Genomic DNA, 18,926 nt, shown 5'->3' on the forward strand with positions numbered 1-18,926 from the left:
AGCGGTGCTGCACAGGAAGGGAGTGAAATTTGGCATGCTGTAGCCGGCACTTCTGTGGGTCACCTACAAGGACTCATTATTTTGAGTCCCTGGAGGAGGCGTGGGCCTTTGTTCAGTCCGAGAAGCTGGACAGAAACGGAGGGTCTGGATGGGGAGTCGGGTTTGGGGTTGGTTGGGGATTGCTGTTGTGTTACATTTTGAGGGGGAGTTATTTGTTCTTGTTCAGTTTTGGTTTGGTGTGGGTGGTTAGGGTGGGTTGGGCACTGTTTTGGTTGGGTCTGTCGGGTGGGCTCTTGGAGGGTAAACGGAGTAGGGGGTGGATGGCCGGTAGGGGGGATGGGGCCCCGCGGGGGAGGGGGAGGCCCGAGTCGGGGGTGAGGGGACTGGGCCTGTAAAAGGAGCTGCGACAGAGGGGGCGGGGCTGGGCAGGTGGAAAGCGCGGGCTTTTTTGGGTTGGGGGGCGGGGGGGGGGGGGGTAGCCCCCTGTTCCGGCTGATAACCTGGAACGTAAGGGGGCTGAACGGGCCGGTTAAGTGGGCCCGGGTGTTCGCACACCTGAAGGGGCTGACGGCAGATGTGGTCATGCTCCAGGAGACACACCTGAAGGTGACAGACCAGGTAAGATTGAGGAAGGGGTGGGTAGGCCAGGCGTTTCATTCGGGGCTGGATGCCAAAAATCGGGGGGTGGCGATCTTGGTGGGAAAGAAGGTGTCGTTCGAGGCGTCGAGCATTGAGACAGACAATGGGGGCAGGTAATGGTAATTGGTAAGCTGCAAGAGGAAAGGGTGGTGCTGGTCAATGTGTACGCCCCGAACGATGCGGGTTTTATGCGGCGCATTTTGGGTCGGATCCCGGATTTGGAAGTGGAGGGCCTGATAATGGGGGGGGGGGACTTTAACACGGTGTTGGATCCGGCACTGGATCGCTCCAGGTCTAGGACGGGTAGGAGGCCGGCGGCGGCTAAAGTGCTGAGGGGGTTTATGGACCAGACGGGAGGGGTGGACCCTTGGAGATTTGCAAGGCCGGGGGCTAGGGAATTTTCATTCTTCTCACATGTCCATAAGGCTTATTCTCGAATCGACTTTTTCATTTTGAGTAGGGCGCTGATTGCAAAAGTAGAGGATACCGAGTACTCGGCGATAGCCATTTCGGATCACGCCCCTCATTGGGTAGACCTAGAGCTGGGGGAGGAGAGGGACCAGCGCCCATTGTGGCACTTGGAGGTGGGGCTGTTGGATGACGAGGAGGTGAGCGAGCAGGTCCGAAGAAGCATAGAGAGATACCTGGAGGCCAACGATAATGGGGAGGTCTGAGTGAGGATGGTCTGGGAGGCGCTAAAGGCGGTGGTTAGGGGGATCTGATCTCCATTAGGGCCAACAAGGAGAGCAGAGGGAGAGGGAGAGGCTGGTGGGGGAGATGGTCAGGATAGACCGGAGGTATGCGGAGGTGCCGGAGGGTGACTGTTGAGGGAGAGGCGTAGCCTCCAGACCAAATTCGACCTGTTGACCACCAGGAAGGCGGAGGCGCAGTGGAGAAAGGCCCAGGGGGCGATTTCTGAATATGGGGAAAAGGCAAGTCGGGTGCTGGCGCATCAGCTTCGGAAGCGGGATGCAGCTAGGGAGATTGGGGGAGTTAAGGATGCGGGGGGGGGGGGAAGAGTGTGGTGCGGAGTGTGGTTGGCATCAATGGGGTCTTCAGGGACTTTTATGAGGAACTGTATCGGGCCGAGCCCACTGGAGGAGGGAGGGATGGGCTGCTTTCTGGACCAACTGAAGTTCCCGAAGGTGGAGGAGGGACTGGTGGCGGGATAAGGGGCCCCGATTGGGTTGGAGGAGCTGGCCAAAGGGATAGGGAGCCTGCAGGCGGGGAAGGCACCGGGGCCGGACGGTTTCCCAGTCAAATTTTACAAAATATATGTGAACCTGTTGAGCCCGTTGCTGGCTAGGACCTTCAATGATGCAAGGGATGGGGGGGGGGGCGGTTTGCCCCCGACGATGTCCCGGGCACTGACCTTGATCCTGAAGTGGGACAAGGATCCCCTGCAGTGTGGGTCTTACAGGCCGATTTTATTGTTAAATGTAGATGCCAAGGTGCTGGCGAAGGTCTTAGCCACGGGAATTGAGGATTGTGCCGCAGGTCATCCACGAAGACCAGACGGGGTTCGTGAAGGGGAGGCAGTTGAACGCGAATGTGCGGAGGCTCCTGAACATTATTATGATGCCGGCAAGGGAGGGGGAGGCGGAGATAGTGGCGGCGATGGACGCTGAGAAGGCCTTCGATAGGGCAGAGTGGGGGTACTTGTGGGAGGTGCTGAAGAGTTTGGGTTTGGGGAGGGGTTTGTCAGGTGGGTTAGGCTGTTGTACGAGGTCCCGATGGCGAGTGTGGCCATGAACAAGAGGAGGCCTGAGTACTTTCGGTTGCATCGAGGGACGAGGCAGGGGTGTAGGGTGTCGCTCTATGCGGACGACTTGCTGCTATATGTGGCGGACCAGGTGGGGGGAATGCCAGAGGTAATGAGGTCCCTCCGGGGGTTCGGGGATTTCTCAGGGTACAAGCTCAACATGGGGAAGAGCGAGTTGTTTGTGGTTCACCCAGGGGACCAGGAGAGGGGGATTGGCGAGTTCCCACTAAAAAGGGCGGAGAGGAGCTTAAGGTATTTGGGGATCCAGGTGGCCAGGAGCTGGGGGGCCCTGCATACACTTAATTTCACGAGGCTGGTGGAGCAAATGGAGAAGGAGTTTAAGAGGTGGGACACGTTGTCGCTGTCCCTGGCGGGTAGGGTGCAGTCAGTCAAGATGACGGTGCTCCCAAGGTTTTTTTTCCTGTTCCAGTGCCTCCCCATTCCTATCCCGAAGGCCTTCTTTAGGCGGGTCAACAGGAGCATAACTGGGTTTCTGTGGGCGCGAGGGACTCCGGGGGTGAGAAGGGATGGTGGGGCGGCTGGCGCTGCCCAACCTCTGTGGGTATTACTGGGCCGCCAATGCGGCGATGGTGCGCAAGTGGGTGATGGAGAGGGAGGGAGTGGCATGGAATAGGCTGAAGACGGCATCTTGTGAGGGTATGAGTCTGGAGGCGCTGGCAACGGCGCCGCTGCCGCTCCTTCCAATGAGGTATACCATGAGCCTGGTGGTGGCGGCAGCCCTCAAAATTTGGAGGCAATGGAGGCGGCACAGGGGGGAAGTGGGGGCCTCGGTGTGGACCCCGATACGCGGGAACCACCGATTTGTCCCAGGGAGAATAGATGGAGAGTTTTCGGAGTGGCACAGGGCAGGGATAAGAAGGTTGGGGGACCTGTTTGTGGATGGGAAGTTCGCGAGCCTGGGTGAGCTGGAGGAGAAGTATGGGCTCCCCCCAGGAAACTCCTTTAGGTAACTACAGATAAAGGCGTTTGCCTGGTGGCAAGTGGTGGAATTCCCACTGCTGCCGCCAGGCACGGTACAGGACAGGGTGCTCTCGGGCGTGTGGGTTGGAGAGGGGAAGATCTCGGCAACATACCAGGTGATGCAGGAGGAGGATGAGGCCTCGGTGGAGGTGCTGAAAGGTAAGTGGGAGGAGGAGTTGGGGGAAGAGATCGAGGAGGGGACGTGGGCAGATGCCCTAGGGAGGGTGAACTCTTCCTCTTCATGCGCGAGGCTCAGCCTCAGACAGTTTAAGGTGTTGCACAGGGCACACATGACCGGGACAAGGATGAGCCGGTTTTTTGGGGGTGAGGACAGGTGTGTTAGGTGCTCAGGGAGCCCAGCAAACCACACCCATATGTTCTGGGCATGCCCAGCGCTGGAGGAATTTTGGAAGGGCGTAGCGAGGATGGTGTCGAGGGTGGTAGGATCCAGGTTCAAACCGGGCTGGGGGCTCGCAATATTTGGGGTTGCAGAGGAGCCGAAAGAGGCCGGTATTCTGGCCTTTGCGTCCCTGGTAGCCCGGCGAAGGAATCTTCTTCAGTGGAAGTATGCGAGGCCCCCAAGCGTGGAATCCTGGATCAACGATATGGCGGGGTTTATTAAATTGGAGAGGGTGAAATTTGCCTTAAGGGGATCGGTGCAAGGGTTCTTCAGGCGGTGGCAACCGTTCTTGGACTTCCTGGCAGAACGGTAGACAATGGTCAGCAGCAGCAGCAACCCCGGGGGATGGGGGGGGGGGGTTCTATTTTATTTTTGCTTGTCTATACTACGGGATCTGAGGGAGTGTATATATTTGCTATGTTTGCTATATGTTTCGGCGGGTGTTAATATATTATTTATGTATAGGGGGAGGGGGGCACTGGGTTGTTTTGTTTTGTTTCGTATTTAATTCTATTGGGTTCCTTTTACATTTTGTTGTTGATATTTTGTGAAAACTTTAATAAAAATTATTTTTTTTTAAAAGAAAGAAATAGTTTCTCTCTGTCAACTCTCTCAGCACACCTTAGAATTTTGAACACTTCCGAAAAAGATCATCTCAACCTCCTCTTCTCTAAGGAGAAGATACCCAGCTTCTCCAATTTCTCCACGTAATTGAAGTCCCTCATTCCTGGAATCATTCCCATAAATCTTTTCTGCACCTTCTCAATACATGGATTCACCTTCCTAAAGTGCAATGCCCAAAACTGGAGGCTAGAATACAGTTGATGCCAAACCAGTGCTTTATAAAGGTTCATTATAATTTTCTTGCTCTTGTATTCTAGTTATAAAGCCGAGGATCACATTTAATTTTCTCAACCTGCCCTGACCTTCAACTATTTGTGCACATATACCAAAGTCTCCCTGTTCATGCACATTCTTTAGAATTGTAACAGTTAGTTTATATTGCCTCTCCTCATTCTTCCTATGAAAATATATAATTTCACATTTCTGTACATTAAAATTGTGTCTGCCCATTTGACCATCCTGCCTGTGTCCTCATGTCTATCACTATCCTCCACAATCAAGTCTATGGCTATCCTCACAGTTCACAGGATTTCCAAGTTTTATGTCATCAGCAAATTTTTTAATTGTGTCCAGTTACAAAAATCAGTCTTTAGTACATATCACAAAAAGCAATGGTCCTAGTACTGACCTTATGGAGAACACGACAAGATGGTTGGAATTCTCCAGCTGTTGTGATTCTCAGTTCCCGCCGGCAGTGCATCCCGCCCACGGGTTACCCGGTGGTATGTGGCGGCATCAATGGGAAATCCCATTGACAAGCAGTAGGAGCAGCGAATCCCGTTCCCAGTGAACGGCACTGGCAGCGGGATTCTCCAGGAAATATGCAGATTTAGGCCAGAGTTCTCCAACCATTGGGATTCTCTTTCCCTGCTGGCAGTGCACCCCCATCCGCTGGTTTCCCGGTGACGTGGGATGACTTCAATGGGGAATACCATTGATAAGCAGTGGGAAGAGAAAATCCCACCATCAGCGAACAGCGCCGGCGTACCGCCGAGAAACATGTGACTGGGAGACCGGAGAATCCAGCACGTAATACTAAATTATTGATCCAAACTACAACATACCATGCTATTCTCAAAATATAATAATCTCAGTAATCTATAATAGCCACAGGGTACTGCTCGTGGTTTGGACTGTAGTAAGCCACATGATGAATCTAATTCTTTCACCCATTTGTTTTTCTTTCTAGAATCTACATAGGCAGACGCTTAAGTACCCCATCCAGTGCTGTTTAAGGATATTCCATTGAAGGTGCATGCGTGTGGTATGTGGCAGATCCTACGAAGAATTCTTCAGAAGCAGCCATTGACTATGGAGTGTTCACTTTTGTTGTAGCTGCTGGATTTTGTCCCTAAGTGATAATTACAATCCCGAGGACTCTGTTCATAGTTGATTAGCCCCGTTCCCCCTCACTGCTTAGTTAGATTGTATCTGTTCAAAATCATTTGCACATACCACAAATGTCAGGCACATTGGAATTTAATTTTCCCGCAAACTATTTTGTAAAGATAAAAAGCTGTGAAATATTTTATCTGGGAGTGTGAAAGTATAAATCAAAAGTTTTGTTTAATATGAACCAACAGAATAACGCAGTTCAACAGATCTCAGATATGATGGAGCATGTAACAATTTCCAGATTAACCTTTTAGGGGTGGGAAGAGGAAGGTTGTTCACCCATCTCGCGATGCTCTTTCTTCATTGTTCCACCCTGGGAGGGGAGTGGTGGGTTCCTAACTATTCTGTCGACATTTGTAACTAATAAATAAAAAGGAGCGATTGTGCAAGATTCCTACATATTTCCAGTGATGAAGAAACTAAAAGGCCAGATTTACAGTATTTAGTTACAGCTGTGAATGTGCTGAAATACAAGCAACCAAAGGGCGGTGTAGTTGCCAGTGTTCGATAAGTTGATGCCTTACTCTGGAATTTGGAATAGTTAAATGGAATAAGATGAATTACAATTGATAATATTCTATTGTTTGGGAAGTTTTTAAAGAATCTTTTCGCGCCAATTACAATATATCAAACTTATCAAGTGTACATTATGCATTGTTACTTGAGTTAATTTCAGTACAGAGTTTTTCAGTGACTGCACTTGGATTTGTCTTAGTGATAAAGTGCAATAAAAAAACATCCAACTTATATCAATATAAATGTACTGCAACATATATGAAATTGAAAAAAAAATCTTAATACTCGTGTGCTTATATTGGTACGATTATAGGCTTGTTTAGAATTTATTTAAGAGATTAAACTACAATGAAGCACTCACAATCATCATAATGGAGGTGATGTACTTGCCTGGTGGATAACTGAAGGTCCCAATGTCTATTCCTGCGTTTTTGATGCAGTTATTCTTTAGGTATGGGAACGAAGATATGTACAATGTAAATAACAATGACTCTTGAGTTCCATAGAAAGCATTGTCGCAAAAGAAGTCTAGCAAGTACAATCCCAATATTTTACAGCAGGCGTGCATGTGTAAATTCGATTTACTGTCCATAACTGATGCCCACTATAACATGGTGGCATCAATAAAATTAATAATCATTTAAATTCCAGCTAGTTGGCCTTGAGTGGTGACTGAGCAGAATTTGTATTTTACAATTTTAAAGATTGCCAAAGGGAAGAAGCCAGTTAAAATATCAGGACTGCTTTCCAAGAGTACGTCAGCTTCCTAAGTCTTCTTTCACTTTATTCTTTTTTGCTGCTTGAGAAAGCTAAGTGACTCTCCGTGCTGTACAGCAAATGAATGGAAGAGAAAATGAGAAACATCTGTAGGCTTATTTGTGGATATTAAAAATTTATTTTAAATTGTACAAAGAAAATGTGAAGTTTAAGGGAAGCGCAGTCTGTCTCAGAAAAACTTTTTTTATGTTCAGTGCACTGTAATGAGATATGAAATGCTGAGTAAACACCACTGGTTCAGTCCAAAATAGACAAGAGTACACAAGATACTATTGTGGAAAACTTTGAAACTGGTGTTAGTGGAAATAGGTAATTACATGGGTGATCTCCATAGCCCGAGGCCGAAATCGGGATCAGCGATCGGGCGGAGAATGAATTCCGATGCCGGAATCGGGATCGGCACCGGTTTGACACCGGCCGGCCATACTCTGGCCCCTCCAAACCGGCATCATCGTGACACATGCCGTTGGCGCATCATTGGCCGGCCCACCCACTATGCTTCACCCACGTGTGGTCCCAGCGGTCGGGAACCCGGCATGCCGGCTGCGGACAGTGTCCAGCACCGCCATGCTCGTCCCAGGATCCATGCCGCTGGCTGGAGGGGGGCTTCTGCTAGGACTGGGGACACTGGTGGAGGCGGGCCAAGGGGTGGGCTGTAGGGTCGTGGTTGGCGGGTTAGGGTTCGAGCACAGTGGGTGCCTTTTTTTCCAGTGCGACTGGTGCTGGCTGTCAGCCCTGTGCCTGCGCAGCCCAGGACCCGGCCATTCTCCAGCTGTTTTCAGCACGTTCCGCGGGCGGTGCTAGTACCGGTACCGAAATCATTGAGTGGTTCACGCCGATTTCCCTGTCGTGAAACACCCGCGGATTCTCCATTCAAGCCAGCTCTTAGCCTCAGGAATGGAGAATGCAGCTCTCTTTTGGCTGATGTAAGGGACTCTGATTTAAACGTGCACATTTGAAGTGGTGGGAACTGTAATTGGAAAGATAGATAATTGGAATGTGATTAATGGTGCAATTTTTTGTCCTCCGATTTGTCATATTGTGCTGTGTTAAGTAAATATGTCCAATTTTGCAGAATGCTATGTTGTATGTTTCATACTTGTAATCAATATGGAAATAATGTTTAACAATTTGTTTTAAATGTTTGCAGTATAAAAATAAAAGCATTGTATAATTATATTTCACTTAGTGCTGTTTTTTGTTAATGATTTTTGGTAATTTTATAACAGTTTAATATGATTCAGTGTATATTGTTACAAATAAATTATTGGAGTAAGCAAATCGGCCCCTCACGCCTGTTCCGCCATTCAATAGGATCATGGCTGATCTGATTGTAATCTCAACTCCACATTCCTGCCCAACTCCACCCCCCCCCCCCTCCATAACCATTCACCCACTTGCTTATCAAGAATATCTAGCTCTTCATTTAAAAATTTTCAAAGATTCTCCTCCTTAATGATAAATGACTGACAACTTATTTATAAATCTAACTCTAGATCCTCCAACAAGAGGAAACATTCTACCCCTTCTAAGACCCTCAGGGTCTTAACGGTTTAAACTAAGTCGCCCCTTATTCTTCTAAACTCCAGAGGATACAAGCATGGCCTGACTAACGTTTCCTCATAAGAAAAGCTGCCCATTCCTGGTAATAGTCTAGTAAACCTCTGAACTGCTTCTAACAAATTCATATCCTTCCTGAAATCAAAATAGCAGTACTGTACAAAATACACCAGTTGTGATCTAACCAGTACCCTGGTCAACTGAAGCATTACCCCCCCCCCTACTTTTACATAGAACATAGAACAATACAGCGCAGTACAGGCCCTTCGGCCCACGATGTTGCACCGAAACAAAAGCCATCTAACCTACACTATGCCATTATCATCCATATGTTTATCCAATAAACTTTTAAATGCCCTCAATGTTGGCGAGTTCACTACTGTAGCAGGTAGAGCATTCCACGGCCTCACTACTCTTTGCGTAAAGAACCTACCTCTGACCTCTGTCCTATATCTATTACCCCTCAATTTAAAGCTATGTCCCCTCGTGCCAGCCATTTCCATCCGCGGGAGAAGGCTCTCACTGTCCACCCTATCTAACCCCCTGATCATTTTGTATGCCTCTATTAAGTCTCCTCTTAACCTTCTTCTCTCCAACGAAAACAACCTCAAGTCCATCAGCCTTTCCTCATAAGATTTTCCCTCCATACCAGGCAACATCCTGGTAAATCTCCTCTGCACCCGCTCCGAAGCCTCCACGTCCTTCCTATAATGCGGTGACCAGAACTGTACGCAATACTCCAAATGCGGCCGAACCAGAGTTCTGTACAGCTGCAACATGACCTCCCGACTCCGGAACTCAATTCCTCTACCAATAAAGGCCAACACTCCATAGGCCTTCTTCACAACCCTATCAACCTGGGTGGCAACTTTCAGGGATCTATGTACATGGACACCTAGATCCCTCTGCTCATCCACACTTTCAAGAACTTTACCATTAGCCAAATATTCCGCATTCCTGTTATTCCTTCCAAAGTGAATCACCTCACACTTCTCTACATTAAACTCCATTTGCCACCTCTCAGCCCAGCTCTGCAGCTTATCTATATCCCTCTGTAACCTGCTACATCCTTCCACACTATCGACAACACCACCGACTTTAGTATCGTCTGCAAATTTACTCACCCACCCTTCTGCGCCTTCCTCTAGGTCATTGATAAAAATGACAAACAGCAACGGCCCCAGAACAGATCCTTGTGGTACTCCACTTGTGACTGTACTCCATTCTGAACATTTCCCATCAACCACCACCCTCTGTCTTCTTTCAGCTAGCCAATTTCTGATCCACATCTCTAAATCACCCTCAATCCCCAGCCTCCGTATTTTCTGCAATAGCCTACCGTGGGGAACCTTATCAAACGCTTTGCTGAAATCCATATACACCACATCAACTGCTCTACCCTCATCTACCTGTTCAGTCACCTTCTCAAAGAACTCAATAAGGTTTGTGAGGCATGACCTACCCTTCAGAAAGCCATGCTGACTATCCCTGATCATATTATTCCTATCTAGATGATTATAAATCTTGTCTCTTATAATCCCCTCCAAGACTTTACCCACTACAGACGTGAGGCTCACCGGTCTATAGTTGCCGGGGTTGTCTCTGCTCCCCTTTTTGAACAAAGGGACCACATTTTCTGTCCTCCAGTCCTCTGGCACTATTCCTGTAGCCAATGTATTCAGTTCCCCTCACAATAAACTATAACATTTTATTAGCTTTCTTAATTACCTGCTGTACCTGCACACTAGCCTTTTGTGATTCATGCACTCGGACATTCAGATCCCTCGGAATCTCAGAGCCCTGTGATCTCTCATCATTTAGATAATATGCTTTTTTATTCTTCCTGCCAAAATGGATAATTTTATATTTGCCCACATTATACTTGCATTTGCCAGCTCTGTGCCCACTTAACCTGTCTAAGTCCCTTTGTCATCTCTTTACATCTTCTACCTATCTGTGTCATCAGGAGCGGAAAATCTTGCATGGTGCCCAAATTGGTTTCATACGGCTATGAAAGCATAAAGTGATTGTCCCTGCACCACTTGCCCCCGCCAGTGATGTAATGGGAGCATTTATTACCCTTCCCTAATTGTCCTTGAGTATATGGTGGTGAGCTGCCTTCTAAAACCGCTGCAGTCCATGTGGTGCAGATACATCCATAGTGCTATTAAGAAAGGGAGTTCTGCGATTTTGACCCAGTGACAGTGAAGGAATGGTGATATAGTTCCAAGTGAGGATGGTCCATGGATTGAAAGTGGAGGTATTACCATGCATATGCTGCCCTTGTCCGAGATGGTCGAGGTTGTGGGTTGGAAGCTTCTGTCGAAGGAGCCATGGTGAGTTGCTGCAGAGCATCTTGTAGATCGTACACACTGCTGCGACTGCATCAGTGGTGGAGAGAGGGTTTTTTTCTGTCATGGGATGTAGGTGTTGCCCCCAAGACCAGCATTTGTTGCCCATCTCTAATTCCCACATCTTGAACTGAGTCGCTTGTTAGACTTTTTAAGAGTCAACCACATTGCTGTCGGTCTGGAGTCACATATACACCAGATCAGGTAAGGATGGCAGATTTCCTTCCCTATCAGTGAACCAGGTGGGTTTTTTTGCGACAATTGATGATAGTTTCTTGGTCACCATTATTGGGTCTTGGGCCAGGATTTTCTGAGGGTGGAACTCTTTGTGGGCAAGATGGAAAATATGACTAACCAGCAAAACGTCCATTAATTTTCGGCGGGAATGGGAAAATCCTGACCTAGCTTTCAATTCCAAATTCTATTAATTGAATTTAAATTCCACCGGCTGCCGTAGTGGTATTTGAACTCCTGTCCCCAGAGCATTAGTTCATGGGCTGGATACTTCCGCCCCACCTGCCACAAGAACACCACGGGCGCGAGGCGGACAATGGAGAAGTCCATTGACCTCGGGTGGGATTTTTCAATCGCTGGGCGGATGCGGCCGGAGAATCCCGCTCTATGTCTCTGCATTATTTTAAAAAGTGACATTACCACTATGCCACCATCTCTCCACAAAAGTGGGGATGGGGTACCCACAGAATTAGCTGCTTTGCCTGGACGGCTTCCAGCTTCTTAAATGTTATTGCAGAGGGAAGTGAAGAGTATGCCAGCACACATCTGACACAGATGGCTTTGGGGAGCCAGGAGGTGAGTCAGCCTAAGTGTCGAAGAATAATTGGTTAACATAACTGTCTGATATTTATAATTGAGACATCCTGAATAAAGGCTTATTCAAAGCTTCAGTCCAATGTTAATAAGATCTATTTTTATCTTTCCAGCCTGCCTGGGAAGGTAGCTTTTACAATTCTCATGACTTTAACAATAGTATTCTTAAAATAAAGTGTGTTTATCATTATAAAAGATACAAACTTCTGTGTTGCAAGTTACATTACCAGTCTTACTAATTCATATATTGATTAAATAATTACAAATACTGAAAGAGTTTGGAACCTTCTCGGGCTACAAACTTAACCTGGGCAAAAGCGAGGCATTCCCAGTGAACCCAAACGGGGGAGGGAGAGAGCTGGAGGGGCTCCCGTTCAAAACAACCCAGAACAGATTCCGCTACCTGGGGATCCAGATAGCCAGGGACTGGACACAGATCCACAAGTGCAACCTGACCAGCCTGGTGGAGGAAGTAAGAAGAGAGCTTCAAAGGTGGGGCTCACTCCCACTCTCCCTGGTGTGGAGAGTGCAGACGATCAAGATGAACGTACTGCCAAGGTTCCTCTTCCTGTTTAGATCCATTCCGATCTTCATCCCCAAGGCCTTTTTCCAAAACGTAGACAATCTCATCATGGCGTTTGTGTGTGTGTGGGGGGGGGGGGGGGGGGGGGGGGGGGGGGGGGGGCGGTAAAAACCCGAGAATCCCCAAACAGACACTGCAAAGAAGGAAAATCAAAGGGGCTTTGGCCTTACCAAACCTACAATACTACCACTGGGCAGCAACGGCAGAATGAGTGAAGGGATGGGTACAAGCAACTGACACTGATTTGGTACAAATGGAGGAGGCATCCTGTAAAGGAACGATCCTCCGGGCCCTGGCCACAGCAGCACTCCCATCCTCCTCAACAAGATACACAACGAGCCCGGTGGTAGCGACCACGCTGAGAACGTGGGCCCAGCTGAGACAACACTTCGGGATAGCCAAAATGTCCCCCATGGCTCCCAAATGCGGCATTCACAGATTCCCCCCAGCCATGCTGGATACCACCTTCAAAAGATGGAGGTGGGACGGGGGCACGTTGACGGTCGGGGACTTCTACGTAGGGCACAAACTGGCGACACTAGACGAACTGATGAGGAAGTGGAGGCTAGCAAATGGACAGGAAATGAGACACCTCCAAATAAAACACTTTCTCCGCAAAGAGACGGTAGGGTACGCCGGGGCCCCAGAAACCACACTACTAGAGGACCTGATAGGCACAAGCAACGAGAAGGGGGAGCTATGTGGGAAAATATACGGACAGCTACTCGACAGAGCCCGGACTCCGCTGGACGAGACCAGACAAAAATGGGAGGATGAACTGGGGACAGAGGTAGGATGGGGACTCTAGAGCGAAGCACTGAGCAGGGTGAACTCCACCTTCCCCTGTATAAGGCTAAGCCTAATGCAGCTCAAAATGGTGCACAGAGCGCAACTGAGCAGAACCCGAATGAGCAGGTTCTTCCCGGAGGTGAAGGACAAATGTGAGCGGTGCCAGAGGGGCCCGGCCAACCACACCCACATGTTTTGGGCTTGCCCCAAGCTTGCTGGGTTACGGGCAGCCTTCTCTGAGGCAATGTCCAGGGTTGTGGGGGTGAGGCTGAAGCCATGCCCAATAGTGGCAATTTTCGGGGTATCGGAGCAGCCAGAGTTACACATGGGGAAGGGGCCAACGCCCTTTCTTTCGCTTCCCTAATCACACGCTGGAGAATCCTGCTCGGCTGGCGATTGGCAGCACCACCCACAGCTGCAGACTGGCTCGCTGAACTTTCGGAATTTCTCCACCTGGAGAAGATTAAATACGCCACATGAGGGTCAGCGGAAGGCTTCCTGGCTACTTGGGGGCAGTTTGTTGGGCTGTTCCAAAACCGGTTCGAGGCCAGCAATGAGGAGTAACCTATAAGAATTTTTTTTAAAACACCAAGCCAAATGAGGTACCAAAAGACTGCGCAACCTAGTGGGGGGGCGGGGGGAGGAGGAAGGAAGGTGGGGAAACCATGAGAGATGAGGGGGGGCTACTCCCCCCATTTTTCTTCTTTTTTTTTCTCCACTCTGTCCGGAAAATAAAAGAATATCACAGCCGAAGCCAGGGGGGGAAGGGGGGGGGGGGCGGTATGAGGGGGGGGGCAACGGGGAAGGGGGAGAAACCATAGACCGATCCAGAGGGCAACGAAATGCACATAGAGTCAGTTCAACGAAGAACAAACTAAACCTCTCTGTATAATAAAGGAAATTAGCACGGGCGAGAAAAATGTGATGTGTATATATAATAACTGCCTATAAATATGGGAAATTGCAATAAAAAGATTTAGAAAAAAAAGAGAAAAGAATTTGGTGGTAGAAAGTCCTGCATTAGCAACCTTTGAATGTAAATAAAAAATTCCCTTTCTAACTATGTACACCATTGTAAATAAGGAAACGTGATTATGAAAACTATGGTCACAGATGCGGGGACAACCTGTGATATATATGTTGTTGATGTGCTTGTTGTTCTGTTTTTCAAATTTATGTGTTATGTAAATTTTGATATTGTGTTAAAATTCCAATAAAAATACTTTTTTTTAAAAATTCTTATTATGTAATTATCTCACAATTAAGCCTATCTATTTAACTGATCTGGCTAGTTTCCAATAAAGCAGTAACTGGTCTCGTTCTGGAAATGGCTTTTTTCAATATAAGCACGGATTAGCTTCTAACCGTGTCAAGTTTGTAATGCGAAATGACTTGTTGATTCAGACTACAAAATGATATTCACAGAAAAATTATTGATTTTGAAATTACCAACAGTAGTTGACGACAGGAGTATTAAAGGAAAAAGTATTCATAATATCAACCAACATAGGAGCCCTATAAGTAACAGACAATTTAGTAGGAATAGGCGCTAGAAAGTAAGAGATTGGTCTCATGGGCAAAATGAGTTTGGAATTGGCATTAGGGAGATGGGAGGGAAACTAGAGAAAGATGTGAATTCATGGTTAGGGCAAGAGAAAACCTTAGAGGAGGTTAGGTCCAGTGAGCTAGATATAGGGGGGAAGTAGCACAGGCAGCTGATGAGATAATCATGGGGCTGCATTCTCTACTCCCGACGCCATGTGCATGCGGGACCTCTGAACTGGAAGTGCTGGGGGCTGAGCTGTGAGCTCTATATGCTGCCTCCCTGCTAGCCCCCAGCAAAATGAGGAATTGGTGGCCGTTTTACTCCAGTTTTCACGCCGGCGTGGGGACTTAGTCTCCAAAACGGCGAATCCAGCCCATGATCGTTGTAACAAAGAAGCACATAGCTCCTTGCATTTAACGTCAGACATGAGGATGGAGGGTACTTTTTTTTAAAATTTAGAGTACCCAATTAATTTTTTCCACAGCCTGGTCGCAGGGTGTGCAGGGTAGGTGGATTGTGCAGGGTAGTTGGATTGGCCACGCTAAATTCTGGTCGCAGCCAGCGGGAACTCTGCGCGCAGGCTGGAGGGTGCTTTAAGAAGACGGTTGGTGGTGAAGAAGAAGAGTCAGGTATCATCTTTGCCTTCCTGGATGATCTTTGAACAGAATAGTTTTAGTGACAGAGCGCATGTCCATTAATATTAAAGCTACTTGCCACTTTTAAACAACAGATGAGCCTCGAAGATGGTGTAAATCAAAATTTGTTAATCTAATTGTGAGGAGCAACATTTGAGGCCCCTTCTCCAGTAGAAAAAGGCTGCGGGATTCTCCCATTCGGCGGCAGAGTGTCCACGCCGTCGGAAATGCCTTCGCATTTCACGACGGCATGAACCAATAGCCAGGCCCCCCCGCCCCCACCCAAGGCCGCCCCCTGACCTGCACGCAGAGTTCCCGCCGGCTGCGACCAGGTGTGGACGGCGGCGGCGGGACTCTGCCTTTTTAGAGCGGCCACTCGGCCCATCCCGGGCCGAGAATCGGCGGCCCGGCCGCGTATAGCGGCCCACGACCGGGGCCACGCACACCGGTTCGCCACTCTGCGGAGAATCGCGTGCCAGCGTCGGGGCGGCGTGGCCCGGTTGCGGGGATTCTCCAGCCCGGCGTCGGGCTGGGAGAATCCCGCCCAGGATGTTAGTTCCCTGAAATTGGTTGGTGTAGTTGTAAATTGTTGTAAAGTGTAAAGTGTAAATTGTAGCTTACAATTTAATTGTAAGTAATGAGGACCTAGACAGGCTCACCTGGATACCGCAAAACTTGGGTCCATGGATTCTGAAACAATGAGTGGAGATGGTCTCCCAGCATTGAAAAAACATTTATCTGGAATTTTTAATGAAAGGCCTTCAAGTAACAGTTGTTATCAAGCAATCTAATCAATCAATCCATCAATCAGGATCAATTGCAAGCAGCAGGTTGGGTATATTAATTTACTCAGAGTTTGCGATGGTAATACACACTAATTATACAGCAAAAACATGCACATGTGACAAGTAGCAAATACCATTCAAGGTTGGGCAGAACAGTGGCATAAATGAAAAATTCTTCTTTTTGTGCATTGCTTCCTCTCAAAGTTTTTCTTGAACTACCCAAGAGTGTATGACTAAAGTCAGCACAAATCCATTCTTGGGAACCCTCCAATTCACTACTACATTAGAACCTTTCAAAATTTTCCCTTATATCCTTTTTCAGCCAATTGCTATCCTACAAAGATTCCCCTTCATACAAAATGCTCCATGGTGTAAAATCCCACCCATAATCTTCCACCTTTTAAGACTTCCAATAGCCCTTAAACAATCCCGTCCACCAGCGGGATCTACCGGTCCTGCCAAAGTCAGTGGAGGTCTGGCTGACTCACCAGATCCACCCCGGGAACCCACCACAATGGCACCAGAAAATTCCCACCAATAATTTCTGTCCGTATCCAATGATGATGCCTGAACATGCCGTGGATTGCTTTCCTTATCTTATTCCGTGCTGTGCCTATTCTTTTCTGTTGTTGTTATTGTTAAACAAATTTTAAGTGACTTTCAGTAAAAGGGTAGTTGCAGCACTATTCAAATTCTTGAATTGTTCCGAGCTTAAGAGGCAGTAGCAGCACATGTCAGAGAGGTCTGAGGGTCACACGAATCAAGCAAGAATTGGCGCTGGGGAGAGCAGAAGCATTTACCTCAAGGGCACAAATTTAAAATTGGAGGGAACAAAGTAATAGGAATGAGCCAGAGGTAAGAATAAAAGGTTGATTTATAAACAAGTGTGAGTATGCCAGGCAGATGCTGTGGAAAGAACTAGATGGGAATGGTGAAGGAAGTAAGTCTTCCTCTTTCATGAAATGCCCAGTAAATGTAAGATTATGAGGAACTGGAACTGCCAGCAGCATAACTTGGAAATTGGTCATATTACTCTTAAAGCAGAAAATTGCTCATACAACAAATTACCAACAGATCTCCTGTGATATTGCTTTGGTCGATTTGCAGAATGCTGTTATGTTATACACAGCCCCTAATTTATTGTGATTCGATAAAATAAACTGTGATCTATTGTAACATTGTATTGTAGCAATAATGTTGATGATACTGATGAACACCATGGTCAGTGAGGAGAGTGAATCGCCTGCCGGCCAGGTAATGCCTCCAATGTCTCACAGCTTCTATGATGGCTTGGGCTTCCTTTTTGACTCCTCGCAGGAGTCGCTGGACCTCCGACCTGATAAAGGCCCTGTCCTGGGCACTGTAGAGTCTGTTTCTGGTAGCGACGGGCTTACAGTCCTTATGGGGCGCGAGGCTACAGACGGTGAGGGGGGGGGGCAGGGGTCTGCCAAACTTTAAGGTAAGGCCCTGGAGATGGCACTGGAAGTCGAGCCCCAGTAGCAGGGCAGCGCAGAGATGGGGGAGGACGTAGAGCTTAAAGTTGGTGTACTCTACGCCTTGTACAGTGAGGGTCGCGTCACAGTACCCCCGGATTTCTACTGCGTGAATCCGGAAGCCAGGGAGATTTTCTGGGTCGCGGGTAAGATTGGGAGGGAGCAGCGCCTTACCGTATCTGGGTGTATGAAGCTGTCTGTGCTCCCGGAGTAGAAAAGGCAGGCCGTCTCGTGCCCGTTGATCCGGACGGTCACCGTAGACTTCGCGAGGTGGTGCGGCCGGGACTGGTCGAGCGTGATGGAGGCGAGCATCGGAAGGTGGTCAGTAGGCCAATTGGAGGTAGCAGCGGCCAGCGTATGGTCGGGTGAGCTGGGCACCCGGGAGGCTGCGGAGTGGTCCCAGGATGACGACCCCCATGAGTCGCAAGTGGTGGGTGAGGTGCAAGGCGGCGTCCAAGATGGCAGCCCCCGTGGGTCGCACATGGAGGGTGGCGTGGCAGCTGGGGGCTGCCCCGATAGGCAGCAGGCAGCGCTGCTTGGCCTAGAACGTTTAGGGGGAGATCGGGCCTGGCAGGCTTTTGCAAAGTGGCCCTTCTTCCCACAGCCGTTACAAGTTGTGCTCCGTGCCGGGCAGCATTGTTGGGGTGATTACTCTGGCCGCAGAAGTAGCACTTCGGGCCTCCGGCATTGGCGGGCCGCTGCGCGGCGCAGGCTCGTGTCAGTTGATGGCTGCGTCCACGAGGGTGCTGCGCAGTCGAAGGTGTAGGCCCCCATGTTCTGGGAGGCCACCTCCAGCGAGTTGGAGAGTTGTACTGTCTCAGGGAGGCTGAGTGTCCCCCCTTCTAATAATCGCTGGCGGATATAGTTAGAGTTCATGCCCACGACATAAGCGTCCCTGATCAGCAGTTCCACGTGCTGGGTAGCCGATATCGCCCGGCAGTCACAGTTCCGGCAGAGGATGTGCAGTGCATGCAGGAGGTCTGCGAGTGATTCTCCATGGCTTTGCCATTTCGTGGCGAGGAGGTGCCTAGCATATACCTGGTTTACGGATTTCACGTAGTGTCCTTACAGCAGCGTTATCGCTTCTGCATACGAGGGGGCGTCCCTGATGAGGGGAAAGACCCTTGGGCTCACCCATGCGTGGAGGACCTGCTTCTTCTGGAGGTCTGTGAGGTCTTCGTTGAAGGATGCGAGGTACGCCTCAAAGCAGCTTAGCCAGTGTTCAAATGTTTCTGTAGCGTTGGCTGCCTGTGGGTCCAGTT

General features: G+C 48.7%; 1 protein-coding gene across 1 annotated transcript in view; it reads left to right on the forward strand.

Annotated features, from left to right (window-relative positions):
• The window catches only part of bnip3 (BCL2 interacting protein 3), a 46,633-nt gene extending 38,360 nt beyond the window's left edge, over positions 1–8,273 (forward strand). The window contains exon 6 of the mRNA XM_072479158.1: positions 5,596–8,273. Within this exon, the coding sequence (XP_072335259.1) occupies positions 5,596–5,641 (46 nt within the window). The 3' untranslated portion in view covers positions 5,642–8,273. The remainder of the gene's footprint in view (positions 1–5,595) is intronic.
• The last annotated feature ends 10,653 nt before the right edge of the window (positions 8,274–18,926 follow it).

This window comes from Scyliorhinus torazame, chromosome 16 (assembly GCF_047496885.1).
Source record: "Scyliorhinus torazame isolate Kashiwa2021f chromosome 16, sScyTor2.1, whole genome shotgun sequence".
In the NCBI taxonomy this organism is placed as follows: domain Eukaryota; kingdom Metazoa; phylum Chordata; class Chondrichthyes; order Carcharhiniformes; family Scyliorhinidae; genus Scyliorhinus; species Scyliorhinus torazame.